Below are 16,671 nucleotides of genomic sequence, written 5' to 3'. Positions count from 1 at the left end.
TGGAAATACACATTTTATTTTATTTATTTATTTATTCAAATTTTTGACATTTTTAATAATGATGTAAATTCGTCCTCCTAATTTTTAATATATATATATAAGACCTATATTTGTTAATTGACGTCCTTGGAGAAAAGGCTGCGGTGAAGTTTGTTGCGCCGCTTCTTCTTCACTTGCGCTTTGAAAGCCGGCAGTAGACTTAGTTATTAAGTAATTTTTTGACGTCAATAAGTGATGTATATCATCCTAAATTGAATAAAGAATTTTGAATTTGAATTTGAATTTGAATTATATTATTATTATTGTAAACTCGTCCGAAAGATTGTTATTGAGATAAATGAATTTACCAATTAAAAATTTACATCCATTTTACGATATATCAGGTGTTCATGCTAGTTGGCGACCTAATATCTTCTCCTCTAACCAGGGCATGAAGTGTGTGACCCTGGAATACACTCCAGGAAAGTCGGGCTCAGCACATTTCTTACCGAAGGAGACCACGCCGATCTGGTACCAATATACTGTTCTGGCTGTAGCGTTGTACTGGAAAAAATTGAAAATAATAGTACCTAATATTTTCCTACTTTTAATCGAATTCTGCGGTAAAATTAGGTGCGCCGCTTCTTCTTCACCAGCGTTATGGAATAGGCAGCATACGTTACGTCGTCAGTATGACATATATAGGTAAAACATATGTACTTTTAATAGCTTAAGTATGCTTTAATATTTTTATGAATAACAGGGTTAGTCTGAAGAAAATTTTTGGTGTCATTCAGTGATTGCATATCACCCTAAAGTAGAAATAGTTCTTGAAAGTGGAGAGTGACATAGCATAGCCTACTTTGTACAATACGGACAATAGCAGACATAAGTATGTCATAAGTATATGTATAAATTGTTGAATGATGTGGATCATTTTTCTCTTTTATCCACATCATTCAACAATATACTATTGTGTCGCAGTTTGTGTTTAACCAATATATCTATGATTTCTTATACTAAAAAGGATAATTTACCAGAGTCTGCATCAAAGGTCCGCCACTATCGCCCTGACACGCGTCCTTGCCCCCCCTCAGCTCGCCAGCGCAGATGATGCTGTCATCAATGTGGACCACGTTGTAGTTGGAGTAAGCCTGGGCACACTGTTCGTTGGTCACCACCGGCAGTTGGATCACCTGGAGGTGGCTCGCTGATGGACCTCCTGGAATTAAAAGATGGAAATTATCTGATTGAAAATGACATTGAAATCTTTTCACTTTAGGTTAGGACAGCCTAGCATGTCTGGAGGCCGAAGAAACTGCAGGTCACTTCCTTTTGGAGTGCCGTGTTGCATCAACAAGAGAACAGTTCTTGGGAAACCCAGGGACCATGAGTGAAACCACAGAGCGAAACCATGTGCTTCGCTTCTGGAACTGGGCCGGTGAAATTAAAACACTTGGTATGCATCATATAATTTCTTTTCTTTTTTGGAATCGTTAGTGTTGAGAGAGAATGATTTTAGTATTGCCAAGAAAGCATTGGATGTCTCTTTCTTTTGTCCGAGCAATTCTCGCAAGAGCGTCGGAGCTCAGTGACCGTTTTTTTACTTTTTCATCTCCACTACACATGATCTTTGGTATCCTTAGTTGTCTTGTCAAACCACTGTATCCTATATAACTAAATAAAGCTAGCCCTTGCCCCTTGTCTATAGGATAGAGTACGACGAGGCATTTATTCCCCAAGATGTGTCGGATTTAGTAGACGACGACTTACGATATTCAGTGGAACCCCAGCCGGCGACCATGGGCGAGTGGTCCACGAAGGTCTGCGAGCGGTATTCGTCTTCTTGCGGCAAGCAGATAGGCTTGATGAGCGCTGAAAGATTAAATAAGACAATTAATTATTTATAGGGCATTATTGTAAAATTGGTGTGCGGTTCCATTCTAAAACAGAATGAGGCTGATGACCTTGTCATATTCTCCTGTGGAATTCGTGCAAGGTGGCTAATAGACGCATAGTCTTGGCAGCTGATATAGACATTAATACAGTTGACATCAAGGCAGGCGGTACGGTTCCTCCACAGACCATTTAACATAACACAGACCGTTTAAGGTTAAATGGTCTGTAGGTCTCCTGCCAGCTTACTGTTTTTTCTGGATTTTCCTTGCCTTACGAGCTGAAGAATACAGCGTCTTTCTTAATACTCATTTTTCCACATAATTAATTTGTAAATACACATTTGGTTTCTTTTTGAGACTTCAGTATTCCCAACTTATTATCCATTATACTTCATCTACATTCAAACCAAAGTTTACTCACCTGTAAACTCGACGTCTTTCTCCAGGATAAGCACACCAATATCATTGGCGTGAGTCTTGGTGCTGTACTGCTCATGCTTCATCTTTTCCTTGATGAGGAGGTCCACAGGCGTGGCGCCATCCGTCTCCGAAGCAAGGTCCAGCTCGCCCAGGCGGACCAGGAACCTGAGAATTTTATGGTGATTCTAAATTAGAGTTTCCAGTGCAGCGTGGTGAAGCGAGGCGTGTAACTTCACTTCAAGTCGGAATCCCTAGTTGTCAGACATCAAGCCAGCACCTCTCGGGTCTGACCCTTCTGCCAAGGCCAGTCTAGTTAATAAAATAACTACAGTATAATAAAAATCTGTCCTCCCATGGATATCATACGAGATGACTAAGGGATACATAGCCTAGGAAATGGATAGGCAATAATAACATTCCAATTACCACGTTACTGGTAGTCACTGCTGTATTCGGTCGTTCACTAATTTATTTTTATTACATCAAACCAACAAAAAATCTGTCTTATACGAGTATATTCCTGAATTGTAACCTAACGGATGTAAGATTAGAACTTTTCCAGTAAACAATAAAACCAGACAATCATAAATTAGGATCAAGATGATCAAGTTTACAATTAGCAACACACTAAACCGGTTTCGGTGGATCTTGACAAGAATGGAGATATATGTACTGTACAAACACAAGTTTAACTCGTAAATTATATCATGAAGAAGAACTGGAAAATCTTTAAATTTTTGTCACACCTTTAAATTTTGGTTTTTATTCTGTAATGTTGTTAGTATACTTAAGAATTAATGAAAAAAAAAAATTTTGAGTTACTTAGTCAAGTTTTTTGACCTTTATCTAAGTGTTTATAACAAGTTTGTAATAATAATGACAATATCAAAATTCTCCAAAGGGCCTCTACGTGTTGGATCTATATTGACGACCTCGGTGGCGCAGTGGTAAAGTGCTTGCCTCTGAACCGAGAGGTGCCGGGTTCGATCCCCGGTCGGGTCATGATGGAAAATGATCTTTTTCTGATTGGCCCGGGTCTTGGATGTTTATCCACATATGTATTTGTTATAAAATATAGTATCGTTGAGTTAGTATCCCATAACACAAGTCTCGAACTTAGTTTGGGGCTAGCTCAATCTGTGTGATTTGTCCTGATATATTTATATTTATTATTTATATCCCCACGTAAGCCTCTCAAAGGACCGGACTATGTGCCGTGAATCCCAAAAGGAGATACAAATAACCATTCTTCTTCTTCCAGTGTTTCTGCTGGGTTTTCTATTTAGATTCTTGCCCCTATCGCTTGGCTAAGGTCCGCGTTAGTTGCTTATATTACCCTCTCTCAAGAGGATTATTGTTTATTTCAGATATCTCTACAATATCCATAGTAAACATACAACAATAAAATAATAAAAATATAAATATAAAGCCCTTACATATGTCATAAAGAAGAATAAATAAAGAAAAAGAATAAAAACAAAGTCCTCTGCCGCGTCTGTCTGTCTGTTCGCGCTAAACTCAAAAACGACGCCACGGATTTTCATGCGGTTTTCACCAAAGATAGTGTGATTCCCTGAGTAAGGTTCAGGTGTTTAATTTACTATGTTTATAAGAAGCCGGGACGGGCCGCTAGTCTGTATTAAAGAATTGTTTTGTTGTGTACACATAACCCCACTTGATTGATCACGAAGTGTGAAAAAATTACATGATATACGGACCACTTTAAATCAAGGTTCTGCAATTTATCCATAAAAGTAAGTACATAATTTATCAAGTGTTTTTATGTTGTTAGCGGCAGTTAGAGAGCGCTGGAGGCTATGGCATTGCTATGGCTTATTTATGGCAGGTAGACTTATGTCTGATCCACGACTCATCATAATTGGGTATTATCAAAGATTAACCTTATTATGATTAGTAGACAATGCATTTTCAGATGTGTGAAAATGTACTTATGAACTGACTTCTCTATAAAAAGCCACTGGATATATAATCATTCATAGAGAATTGACACATACACGATACATGATCTTAACTGTCGTAATTTAAAATTTGTGTCTATTACATAACAAGTCACGATAAGGAAATCTCTGCAGAAAAATAAACATAAATAATATAAATATAAATTAAATAAATATGTTATGTTTATTTTTTACGCTGCAAGATATTTCGTTCGCGGCGTCACAGCCCCGAACGCAACTTAGAACATGCGGAGATGAAACAGTAAATAAATAATAAATATATTAGGACAAATCACACAGAGCTAGCCCCAAATTAAGTTCGAAGACTTGTGTTATGGGATACTAACTCAATGATACTATATTTTATAACAAATATATATATAAACATCCAAGACCCGGGCCAATCAGAAAAAGATCATTTTCCATCATGAGCCGACCGGGGATCGAACCCAGTACCTCTCGGTTCAGAGGCAAGCACTTTACCACTGCGCCACCGAGGTCGTCGAAATATATATATAAAAATAAATAACGTTATATAGACAGAATAGTGATCACACACGATAAATTGGCTGCTACTCGTATATTCATGTAAGTATACAAGTAATTTTATCTAGTACAGTCGACAGCATATATCTACCCGAATTCATTGCAAACTCACCTTTATTACCGCCGCATAGAATGCCATGTAGGGTAACCTGACATGCAGTCGACTGTACCTCTGCCAGGCATTATTTTAAAACACAGTCATTTATTAAAGTAGATTTTCCAAAATCAGGGATCGCATGGAATGGACACGATAGAAAAGGAACCCCTCGATTGGTAATATCTAATGAACATTGAACAGAGACAGAAATACAGACGTCATATGGTCTGTAAGTAAACAACTAGAAATGATAAAATCTTATTTAAAAAGCGACATAAAAGAAATGAAGACCATGGAAGCTAGATTATTTAAAATAACAGAGAGATAAATTAGTGGAATATAAAAATTCCAACGCGAGAATAATGACTTCATAAACTATACCTACCATTGCAATAATTGCAGTGTGAATGAATAGAATGCAGTTTGCATTGTACACAGTTCCGACATCTGAGAATTATGTGTGGTGCACACAATATAAACATCCATATTGGTTTATTGCATAGCTTTTATCTCTACAATGTCTAGTAAATAGGAATAGAAGTTTAGGTAAACTACTTCACGAGGTCCTTATTATATATGTAGTAGTGTAGGCACATTAGTGGACTGGGTTCAAACGGTCTATGACTGAGGAAGTCTGAGACATCATTTGAGTAGATGAGAGAAGTGTGTAATATTACATTGGTACTGTTAATATTTTATCGAATTAAAATACCGGATTCAAACCTTGTTCCATCATCGCGGAAGCGCGTTCCCGACGAAATATCATCACGTCGAGCGAGAGCTATAGCAAACATGAGAAATCTATATGAGCAGAACAGGCTCTTGAAAATTAGATGAGCAAATTGAGTTATTTTTGCTGTATACTTGTGTCCCGAACCCAACTGTCCCGGCTCGTCGCGCTTGGCTTGTACAGCAGCAAACAGGCATACTCACAAGCGCTCCTCCAGCAGGTGTATGCAGTGTGCAGCGGTGACCACGTGCCGGGAGCTGACCAAGCTGCCGCCACACAGCCAGCTGGCCCCCGGCCCACCGCGCTTGGGCTTGTAGCCCAGGAGGGCCATCCAGGGGAATGCTCCTAAATAGAAAGATTTTGTATAAGTTGTAGAAGCTAAACATGTAAATTTATTTAATAGGAGTAGTCTCTCTCTCGCTGTGCCTATGTTCTTTCCTAAGCCATTGAGCATTTTCCTACTATATGTGGAAACATACTCCACGACCATGCGAAGTGGAAACTTCGCATGGTCGTCGGCATCCCTAGTTGTCAGACTATAGGCGCACATATCATTCCTAGGACGAAAATCCTTAAAATAAAATGAATGAAACATCGTGAAGAAACTGGTACTCTAAGTAGTTGTTGATTTATCTAGTTTATGAAATGGACAAGGCAACGTCAAACCATTCCTTTATCATTGCCTAGGAAGACGTTTATTAACACCAGCCACAAGAAGAATTTTGCAACTTTTTGAAGTAATTGAGGAGATTCAAGAAGTCCTGGATAATTGCAATATACCAAGTTGGGCTGGATCTCCTCCCACGACTCTGCTGACATGTCCGTTAGCTTTCCCGCACACGGGCGGGCTTGGGAACTTGTCCAGGTAATCTCCAGCTGTCTTCCCCTGAGCCGGGTCTGCGGGGGGGTGAGTGGTCGCGGGGGCAGCGGTGCTCGTTGTGGTCGTAGTGGAGGGGTTGGATGGACGCCCGGGAATGCCTGGCCTGGGGCAGCAGACCTGGGTATATATGAATTAATTTTATTATATGTATTGATTAATTAAAAATAATGGATTAAATAAATAAAAATTCGGACACTTAAGTCCCACAAATCCTAACTAATATTATAAATGCGAAAGTAAGTTTGTTTATTACCTCTTCACACAGGTAAGTACCTGATCTCTGTATTTCTTTTTTTTACTTGACCCATTGTTATGAAATTTGGTACACGGGTAGAAAATAACCTGGAATTACACAGGGTACTTTTTATCCCGAAATTCACACGGGAGCGAAGCCCCGGGGCGCAGCTAGTTAAAATATATTATCTCTGTCGTCTTTGCGTATTTGATTGATGCCTGATTGATTGCGTACAGTCGGCCCAAAAAACTAATCAAACATTTTAAGGATTCGACTGTGATTATACACCCGTCCGCCTGCCTGACGTCCTTGCGAATGCTATTGTTTCCTATGGCTCTTTCCAAGGTCTATAAACCTTCGGGAATAAATTATCTAAATACGAGGTTAAAAATCCATCTTGTCGTGGTTTTAGAAGAAAGCTTAGGCGATTTTGTTTTATCCGTACAAATTTTATAAAGAGAAAATATTTATTTTAAAGTTTGTAATGAATAAACTAAAAGCTACTGGGCTGATTTTGATAAAATTTGGCACAGAGATAGGCGAAACTTTCAGGAGTAACATAGGCTCCTTTTTAATATAGATTTACCCAAGCAAAGCTGGGACAGGCTTAGTACATTTGATAATATTCTAACAGTAAATCGGTACTTACATGTCTAACTGGTCTGTCAACTGGTTTATTAATTAATTACGCCTAAGCCTTTAGAATTGAGGCTCAGAATATAGTGGAGGCTGAAATTACCATTCTTGTTGATCAGTGGCCTCACGCCCTTACCTCACCTCGGGGTTTTTTTTATCTAGCAGTTCCCACTGCTGGGCAAAAGCCTCCCCTTTTCGTTTCTAAGCACTTCTATTCCTTGCTAGTTGTTGCCATACCTTTTCGAAGGCTAATAGTTCGTCGGAACGCCGCCTCTGCGACTTGCCTTGCGACTTCTTCCGAACAGTCGGGACCCAAGTAGTCACTTTTTAGGCTCACCTTCCTGACATCATGATACTTACCTTAGGGTTATTCCCTTCAAATCCACAATGAGCGCTCCTCAACAACTGCACAGCGGCAGGGTTGGTTCGTGACTCCTTGACGACCTTCAGGTATGGATCACAGTGCAGTATGGAGACGCAACTGCCGGCTCCGTTGTCTGGAGTCTGGCAAGTCTCTTCTGAAATTAATACAATACTTATTTGGATATGAGGGGTGTTAGAAATGGAATAAGTAGTGGACCTTCCGAAAGTTCTCAGTTTGATACCTACTCGCGCCACAAGAGTGTGTATACCAATCTGTCTCATGCATAATAGTTTTCATAGACCGCCGCTTGCTTCCGGTGAAGGATAACATCGTAAGGAAATAATGTGCATTTCCTCCTGATTGGGACAGTTTAGATAATACACTGAAAACTCGTCTTTAAAAGGTCTATTACATGACAGTCGACTTTTCTGTCTTACAACACACGTGCGTGAGTGAGTATTTTTCACATGGGATTAGTGGTACATATTTCTTTTATCTAGGGTAGGGCAGGGTACTTACTAATTCCATGATTTTTCTCTAATTGACATTGTGTAAATTTCTCACGTTACTTTAATCAAATTAAGTTTTGTTTAGTGTCTTGCAATATATAACCTTGTAACAATATGTATATTTCTTTATGTGTGATAAAGCTGTATTTTAAATAGATAATGCTTACGCAATTATTCTGATGTGTGATGGTAATAAGAAACCTAATGTGTCAATAGTATTTATCGATGCATCATTAAATTGAATATTTACATGTTTAATGGATTTAAATGTACATATTAGTATTTAGTTAAGATGATGGACAGATTTTGATGAAATTGGACATATGGACAACATTCAACGGCGCACACTAAGCAGTAAGCTTGTATCGCGGATCCGATGGACACAAACACAGAAACGTGCACAATACGTTCAGAACAGGAGATAAATATTTGTGATCTCAGGTAGGTACAAATATTCGTCATATACATCGAACCCAGAAACCACAGTCGATGGCCGTGGAGACCACACAGAATTTGACGCAGATAGACATCTAGGAGTAACTTATACACTTTACACCAACAGCACAAACAGTGTTACCAAGGAAATTAATAAGTACGGTCAACAGCACATCATCCTACCCAAATTCATTGCAAACACACGGTTATTACCGCGTAATTGAGGTTCATGCAGGGGAACCTGATGTGCTGTTGACTATACCAATAATACCAATGTAAGCCGACAGAAATATATAATTCTTACTTACATCTAAAAATTCCACATCGTATAATGTATGTGAAGATGACCATGTATTTAAACAGGTTTTCCTGTTTCTATATTTTACGATGTTGGCTACCGAATAGACAAATATTTAAATTAGAAACGTGTGATTTTGTTAGACGATATTTTAATTTGTCAAACGATGATTCCATTATATACCGTAAGTTTATACAGCTATCTCTCTCTCTCTCTCTCATCTGAGCTTTTTATCGGTTTCTTCCTTAACGATAAAGCGTTGGAGCTTGAAGTCTGCCTTCCTACTTTCGACATAAGTACGTTACTTAGTAAATTTTAACTATTACTTAACTGGCTAGATTGTAACGTTTGTTGTCACTAGTTCGTTCGTTTATCGAACTAGTGAAATTGTTTTTATCATTAGTCCGACCGCAGTATTAGTGAAAATGTAATTTCTCGTTTGTTTCGACAAGTTAAATGAGAAAATAGTTGTTATACCTACATTTAAAAGTTGTACTAATTCTAAAGCTGTCGTTAATTTATGAACATCCTATAATTTTTTACAATTAATCGAATGATTTTTGATTGTCTCATTCCAAGCCCGTCCAGTACCTATCGCCGAGATAATATTACTTTAGAAATTCACTGGAACTTGCTTTTTTTTTCACTATTATTTTATTTAACGCGATTGTGCCCGATATTACACGACCTCATTTCTTATTCCGTCCGGATTCTGCCTTGACAATACGACCTACTGGGATATATCTCTAATCATATGCTGATAGCAAGACGAGCGACATGCCCTGTCTTTGCACAAATACATGTGTTTATTTGTGCAAAGACAGGGCATTCTACCTATTCAAGTTAACGACTATGCTACTCGCTCGTCTTCTCTATTGGTATCTATCTATAAACATATATAAATCATGCCATAATGTATATTGTATTATGGCATAATGATTATTAAGTATAACATTCTTACGCATACCTATTTGAAGCATAAGTAATCTAACCTAAAACTTAATTATGCCACATTTGCCCGTATGCCAAAATACAATTATGCCTTAGACCTATTATGCCAAAATAGGTACCTATCTTCTTCATAGTCGTATTCCTCATGGCTGAGGGTCGTGGTCATTACGTGGAATTAAACACATATAACAACTTTCTTGGCATTATTAATGGAGTGGTTTGCCATTGCCTTCTCCATTTCACACACAAGTTAATAATCAACCAGTGCGCAGGTTTCCTCACGATGTTTTCCTTCACCGGAAGCAAGTGGTGATCTATGAAAACTACTATACAAACTCATGTGGCACGAGTAGGATTCGAACCTGGGACCTTTCGATCCACAGGCGGGCGTCTTAACTATTACACCACCACCGCTTCGACCTGACCATGACCTATGCCAAAGACGAATAAGACAAAATAAATTATGCAAAGGAAACACCTTCTCTATATACGTGTGTGATGTTTCACGAGAAAAAGTAACTTATGTCGTTGAAGACGTTTCCCTAGCTCACTTGTATGGATGCGAATGATCCGTCGTAAGACACCATTTGTCGTGGAACGTAATGGATGGATTTCTGGTGCCTGCAGTTGCGCCCGCGGTAGCCAACCTGTTTGATCTCATTTCTAACCCCTCGAAAAAGAAAAACCAAATCAAGACCCGATAAAAAATTCAATCTAAAAGACACTAGGTACAAGATATGAAGGCCGAATAGCGGATCTATCAATTTTCATATACAAGAAGTCAAGATGGTATATCGGCTATCATAATGCATATTTGGATACTTAGTTTGATGTGCGGTTGACTGTAGTTAGCTCACTGGTCGAGGTACATATCAATATTGATTATGTCAGACCGCTGTTGGTATGCAGAACTGTGTTTTTTAAGGTCATGCATGATTTAATTATCGTAAATATTATAATTGTATTCAAAACATGTCCTAACCCAACCCATAGGTACAATATTTTGCATTAGCAAAAACTATAACATGAGAATGTTTAATGAATCTTGTATTTTTTAAGCACATCCAATGAGCCAAGCTAATTGTCGTTCTAATGAAACGTCATTCGTTTCTTTGTGGAAGTTACGATCTTTAATGCATTCAGTGCGATGATTGATGAAGAATGTAATATAAATATCCCACTGTTTTCAGACACAAAAGCGAACATGCAATGGAAGAAAAAAATCATAATCATTTAGTCACGTGGAAACGAAGTGAAAAGGAAACGTTTTAAAACAGTTACAGGAACCGACGAATTTTCTCCAACGCTTCCATTAAATTTTCTCATAACATACAAAGCGAAACCCTTCGACCTTAAAAGTATAGTAATATTTACAGTTGTATAAAATACATCAAGTGTTAGTGCAATCCCAAATAATCAAATTATATTTACGGAAAATTCCGGCTGATCCGAAATTGAAATTGTTTCTTTTGCCCGTATCAGGCACAGGCGTTAACTCAGGTAGTTTTGTCACTGCATTTTGATCACCATAATTCACTGCTCCAGTTGGAGGTTCCATTGTCCCACTTACGAACATCGGCGAATCTGCTTCTCCGAAATTCACCCCAGTTTGTTGGGGGTTTGGTCTCAATATCGGAGGTGGGTTCTTTGCGTCATCTATCGGATCTTCAACATTATCAACAATCTTCACTGGATCAATAACAACTTCAGTTGATGTTGGTCCTTCAAAATTGACTGGATCATTAGGTATATCTTTGGCACCATCATTCGAATTGTTTTGCTCGTAATGTTGATTACCATTACTGTTGTAAGGTTGGTATTGATTTCCATAATAATCATTTGGGTATGGATTGTTCGATGGATATTGGTTATTATCATAATTATAATTTAGCGGATATTGATTACCATTTGGCGAGTCAAAGTTAACATTTTGACCGTAATTTGGATACTTTGAATCTGTTGGGTTAGCCACATTATTATAGCCATTTTGATTTGGGTAGTTTTGATAATAGCCTCCATATTGTTCATCTTGGTAGGCTGGTCTTCCTGTTTGTGCGTTCGTGATTCCTGGTCTTCTGAATGGGAAAAACCCTGGGTTACTTTCTCTGTCTGCTGGTCTTGGTTGAAAGAGACCTGTCAGCCTGTCTCTTATTCTGCTTGGGTTCAGGAGATTCGGGATGTTGAAGTTCGGACCCTGACTTCGCTCCTCACGGTTTACGAAGAAACCTAATTCGCAAAAAAAAGATATAAATAAACATAGTGCCACAAAATGTATAGGTTTCTTAACAAAATAGCCATGATCTGTGTTTATTTTTGACGTAAGTAAAGTAATATTGAATATCTTGTTGTACTCCTTTGTGAATGGTGCATGAATAAAGAGTTTATCTATCTATCTATTTTTATATAAATACAATGTCTATTATGTTTGTATGTTTGTTGTATGTTTTAAAGTAAATAATGTTCTCAACTCAATAGATTCATTATAAAATGTAAATTTTTTTAAATGCGGCAGATTGTTTATTAAAAACTAAGACCTTGACGTGCATTTTTCTAAATATTAGAAAGTACGTACCTAGATAATTTAAAAAGTACTGGAAAAATTAAGACAACTTCCTTTGGAAAGGATAAGTTAAGTTCCAAGAAACGCTAAGTCAACAAGAACATTTCTGTCGACATTACATTGCAGAAGTGTTTGAACATTCACTTTCTCCATAAGCTTTCTGAATAGATAGGTAATAATTAAACAATATTCCTATAAGTTTGCAATAAAACGGGGGTAAATGTTTAACATCAAAATCTCTAATAAATTTATCGTAACGTCATCAAGGCCTTTAAAAACATCCGTAAATTATGATTAATAAAAATCACACCTATTTTTATAGCAAATCAAAATTATTTGTAAAAACCCAAATGATGGTGGAAATCCGTGCAACGATTAATTCCACGTCATTTTAACACTTGATGATCATTTCTAAACATATAAAGGTCATTGTATCTATGATAAGGGGAATAACATCTAAGTATTATGGTTGTTCATAACTCAGTATCTCGGGTTCCAAGCCCCGTATTGCGATGAAACCCATACCAGATTTTAAGTTAGATCATCCGCTATTCAATTGTGAAAACTCCATCCATCAAATTCCATCCACTAGTTTTTACTTGATGCGCAACTAACAAACAAATTGTTTTGGCTTCTATTAGTCCCATAAAGACCACCTTCATTATTTCTATCTCCTGTGTATAGACATAGCCATGTACAGATAGATATATATATATATATATATATATATATATATATATATATATATATATATATATATATATAGATATAAATACTGTTAAACGCAACAATTTTACGTAAACAGATCGAGGTTTAGACCGAGTTAGAATCAAGGTTGGCGCGTGCCGATGACTTATTGACCGTCAAAACATTCGCGCTAGTGATTTTTTACATCATCAGCTTGTGTTTATAACTCTAACCAATTTACAAGTGCAAAATTTTGTATATGTCAGTGTACTAGTGAAGTTACAAGATAGACTACAGCTTGTGTATATTACTATTATTATAAAGAGGTAAGCGTTTGTGAGTTATTATGTTTGAGACGGGTAAGTATTATCCAAATGCAGTTGGGTGATTAGTTCTCATTTTCGCCATTTTAATTTTTATGAAAATCAGCTGTAATTTTGATGATCTTATACTATTTAATATAAAGAGGCGTTTGTGTAATCTCGGAAACTACCGAACCGATTTCAAAAATTATTTCACCATTAGAAAGGTACATTATCCAAGATTGCTATAGGCTATATTTTATCTCCAAATTCCCACGGGAGCGAAGCCCCGGACAACACCTAGTCTATACTATCATTAAAAAGAGGTAAGCGTTTGTGAGTTTGTATGTTTGAGACGGGTAATCTCCGAAACTACTAAACCGATTTCAAAAATTCTTTCACCATTAGAGTACATTATCCAAGATTGCTATAGGCTATATTTTATTTGAAAATTCCCACGGGAGCGAAGCCCCAGGCTACTTCTAGTAATCAAATAAATATAGTCGTATTCCTCATGGCTCAGGGTCGTGGTCATCAAGTGGAATGAAACACACAACGACATTTTGCCAATATTAATGATTTGTTGACCTTCTCGGTTTCTCATACTAGATGTTAAATTATGAACTAGAGAGTGCAAGTTTCCATGGAAGCGGAAAACTGCTATACTATGGGTCAGATTGGAGTAAATTCTCATGTGGCACGAGTAGGATTAGGACCTGGGACCTTTCGGTTCCCAGGTTTTAACCATTGAAACACCACCGCTTATAATCGTTTCCCTCTCCGAGTAAATCTAATAAAAATTTATAACAAAATTCTCTAACTTCAAAAGCGTGTTTCATATGAAAAGGGTTCTTGCTTCCACTGACATACTCGTAAATACGTATAAGTATGACGATATCGGCGCACACGCAACGTAAACGATGTATTTATCAAACCATTAATAAAAGTAAATGCAGTTGAAATGTTATCAAAACGTCGCATTCAGTGTTATCACTCCATGTCATTGTTAAAGTGAGTTCTACTTCCTTTCTTGAGAACTTTATTTGTATGATTTCCTGTCTCTTTCATCTATCGGTTGTATTCGAAGCTGTGACGCCGCATTCAGCCGTCCATTAGTCACTTGTACCTATGCTGTTTTGTGCCTTGAATTAATGTAATTGTGTGTTTATTGGAAAGATTTATCTATCTATATCCATACATAATTCTAGTGTATCGTTTTTCTTATTCTAAACTAGCGGCCATTCCTGACTTCGTTCTATTAAAACAAATCTATTTTTTAAAATCCGTTGCGTAGTTTAAAAAGTTTGAGCCTAGATAAACGGGAAGCGGCTTTGTTACTATACTAGATGCGCTCCAGGGCTCCGCTCCCGTGGGGATTTCGGGATAAAAAGTACCTACCTAAAAGGTACCTACGTGTACCTACCAAATTTCATAACAATCCGTCCAGTAGATTTTGCGTGAAAAAGTAACAAAATATGCATACACAAATACACATAACCTTACAAATTATCTCATTTATAATATTAATAGGATTAAAGTAAGGTATTGATAAAATATTCTAGCCTAAAGGGATCTACGACAAAGACCTCAAATAAGAATAAGTACTTCACCCTCCTATTTGGGCAGTCGCGTAAAGAGATAATGAGATTGACCATGAAAATATTCATGTTGGCTATCATTTTTATTGCCAATTAATATCCGACCCTGGTTTGGTTGAACACGGTTTTTTTTTTCAATATTCATAATGCTTTGGCAACAATTTATAACACATGTTTAAAATAATTGTTATTTTTGTTTACAGAGAATGCTATACCTATAGAGTTATATACATAACATTCTCTGTATGACCCTATGGTTGATAGCTTTAGCCCGCGGCTTCGGCCGCGTTATTGAATATATTTCCAGGATGAAGTCTCTATTTCAAACTACCTACACGTATGCAAAATTTCAAGATTGGTTAAGAAGGGGTAACAAACAAACTTAGATACTTTCGCGTTTATAATATTGCTTAGAATAAACTTAAAAGTTTTATTTTGGTTTCAATACGTTTTTTAATAAACGTATTGAAACGAAAATAAAACTTTTGCTTGTTTTTGTTGACATTGAATTATTACGAATTTTGAGTTAGGTACTCGAGTAGAAAACTAACTTTGTAGGAGTAATCTATCCAATGTTGATTTAATATGTGTTTAATTAGTATACTTAACTTAAAATTTGTTATGCCCGCGACTTCACCCGCGTGAATTTCCTATGGGAGATTTTTTCTTTTCGGGATGAAAAGTACCTTATGTCCTTCTCCATAGTTTTAACTACATGTATGCAAAATTTCACGAAGATTGGGTTAGCAGATAAAGCGTAAAGTGGTAACATATAAACTTACTTTCGCATTTATAATATTAGTTAGCATGTTTTGAACAGTAAACGATTCTAATTATCAACCTAATTGATTTGCTTAACTTTTTACAAAAAAATAATAAAAAGGATTTATCCCAAAAACTCCAATAAAAAATATGACATTTCAACAAGCTGAGACACCTACACTCATGTGCTTAAACAACACAACTATGAACACAGCCGTAAAAACTCACCGAACTGGCAAAAAACTAATTGTACACACATAAAAACACCGAAAAAAACACGAAAATCCGCCATAATTTTAACACATCCGTCTCACACTAACACTGCGATTGTACTGATAAATTTATATACTATATTCCACACCAGATTCTGCCCGACCGAGGCTTCGTGGTCAAATGCTGTTGATCTTGACCAAGTGGAATGTATAAATACACGTATATATATATATATATAGTTAAGATGTCCGCATGTGTAGTTATGTCTACGTAATTCGCGGTGACGGCTTTTACGGAAGTCCGAATTTTTCGGAAATGATTTAATTAAGTCTAGGATCCGAATCTATTAATACATTTGACAGTTTATAATGTGTCACCTAGAGAGGAAAGTGTGTCAAGTTATTTGTAAGATGTCCGATAAGAAAGTGGAAGGCTTTGTGCAAGGTTAAATTTTGTTAAGGTCCTATCTACTGAGAACATTTTGACGTGACAACGTCTTAAATTAGGTTGCGGCTGGGAGTCACTTATGAAAAAGTGTAACGCCCGGTAACGTTACGATGAGTCACCGAACGAGAGAGAGGCCCGCCGAATGCCTTGCGTCTCTCTCCCACTC

The 16,671-nt window shown here is 37.1% G+C and overlaps 1 protein-coding gene across 3 annotated transcripts; it reads right to left on the bottom strand.

The window, feature by feature from the left end:
- Positions 1-293: 293 nt before the first annotated feature.
- On the bottom strand, positions 294-16,252 carry LOC128678250 (venom protease-like). 3 transcript variants are annotated; one of them, XM_053759671.1, is made up of 9 exons: positions 16,074-16,252; positions 11,368-12,162; positions 7,740-7,897; positions 6,409-6,625; positions 5,832-5,973; positions 2,299-2,462; positions 1,753-1,854; positions 1,017-1,201; positions 294-543 (listed from the first exon to the last, which is right to left on the bottom strand). In XM_053759671.1, exons 1-9 carry the CDS (start codon positions 16,135-16,137, stop codon positions 388-390), a joined length of 1,983 nt encoding a protein of 660 aa, XP_053615646.1. In that variant the 5' UTR covers positions 16,138-16,252; the 3' UTR covers positions 294-387. The 3 variants fall into 3 exon arrangements, with proteins under 3 accessions (XP_053615646.1, XP_053615647.1, XP_053615649.1); XM_053759672.1 differs by having other exon boundaries at positions 7,740-7,894; XM_053759674.1 differs by lacking the exon at positions 11,368-12,162.
- Between the last annotated feature and the right edge of the window lie 419 nt (positions 16,253-16,671).

Source organism: Plodia interpunctella, chromosome 19, assembly GCF_027563975.2.
Source record: "Plodia interpunctella isolate USDA-ARS_2022_Savannah chromosome 19, ilPloInte3.2, whole genome shotgun sequence".
Taxonomy (NCBI): domain Eukaryota; kingdom Metazoa; phylum Arthropoda; class Insecta; order Lepidoptera; family Pyralidae; genus Plodia; species Plodia interpunctella.
Note: the sequence above shows the minus strand (reverse complement) of the source record. Positions and strands in the feature narration are given on the sequence as shown.

Bases quoted from the DNA above. Each gene is read 5' to 3' on its own strand.
- LOC128678250 (XM_053759671.1), bottom strand. From the start codon at position 16,137: ATGGCGGATTTTCGTGTTTTTTTCGGTGTTTTTATGTGTGTACAATTA. The intron at 6,626-7,739 runs GTAAGTATCATG...ATATATACCCAG, and splicing joins TTGAAGGGAATAACCCTAAG to GTCTGCTGCCCCAGGCCAGG. The intron at 2,463-5,831 runs GTGAGTATGCCT...TAAAATTCTCAG, and splicing joins CACCTGCTGGAGGAGCGCTT to GTTCCTGGTCCGCCTGGGCG.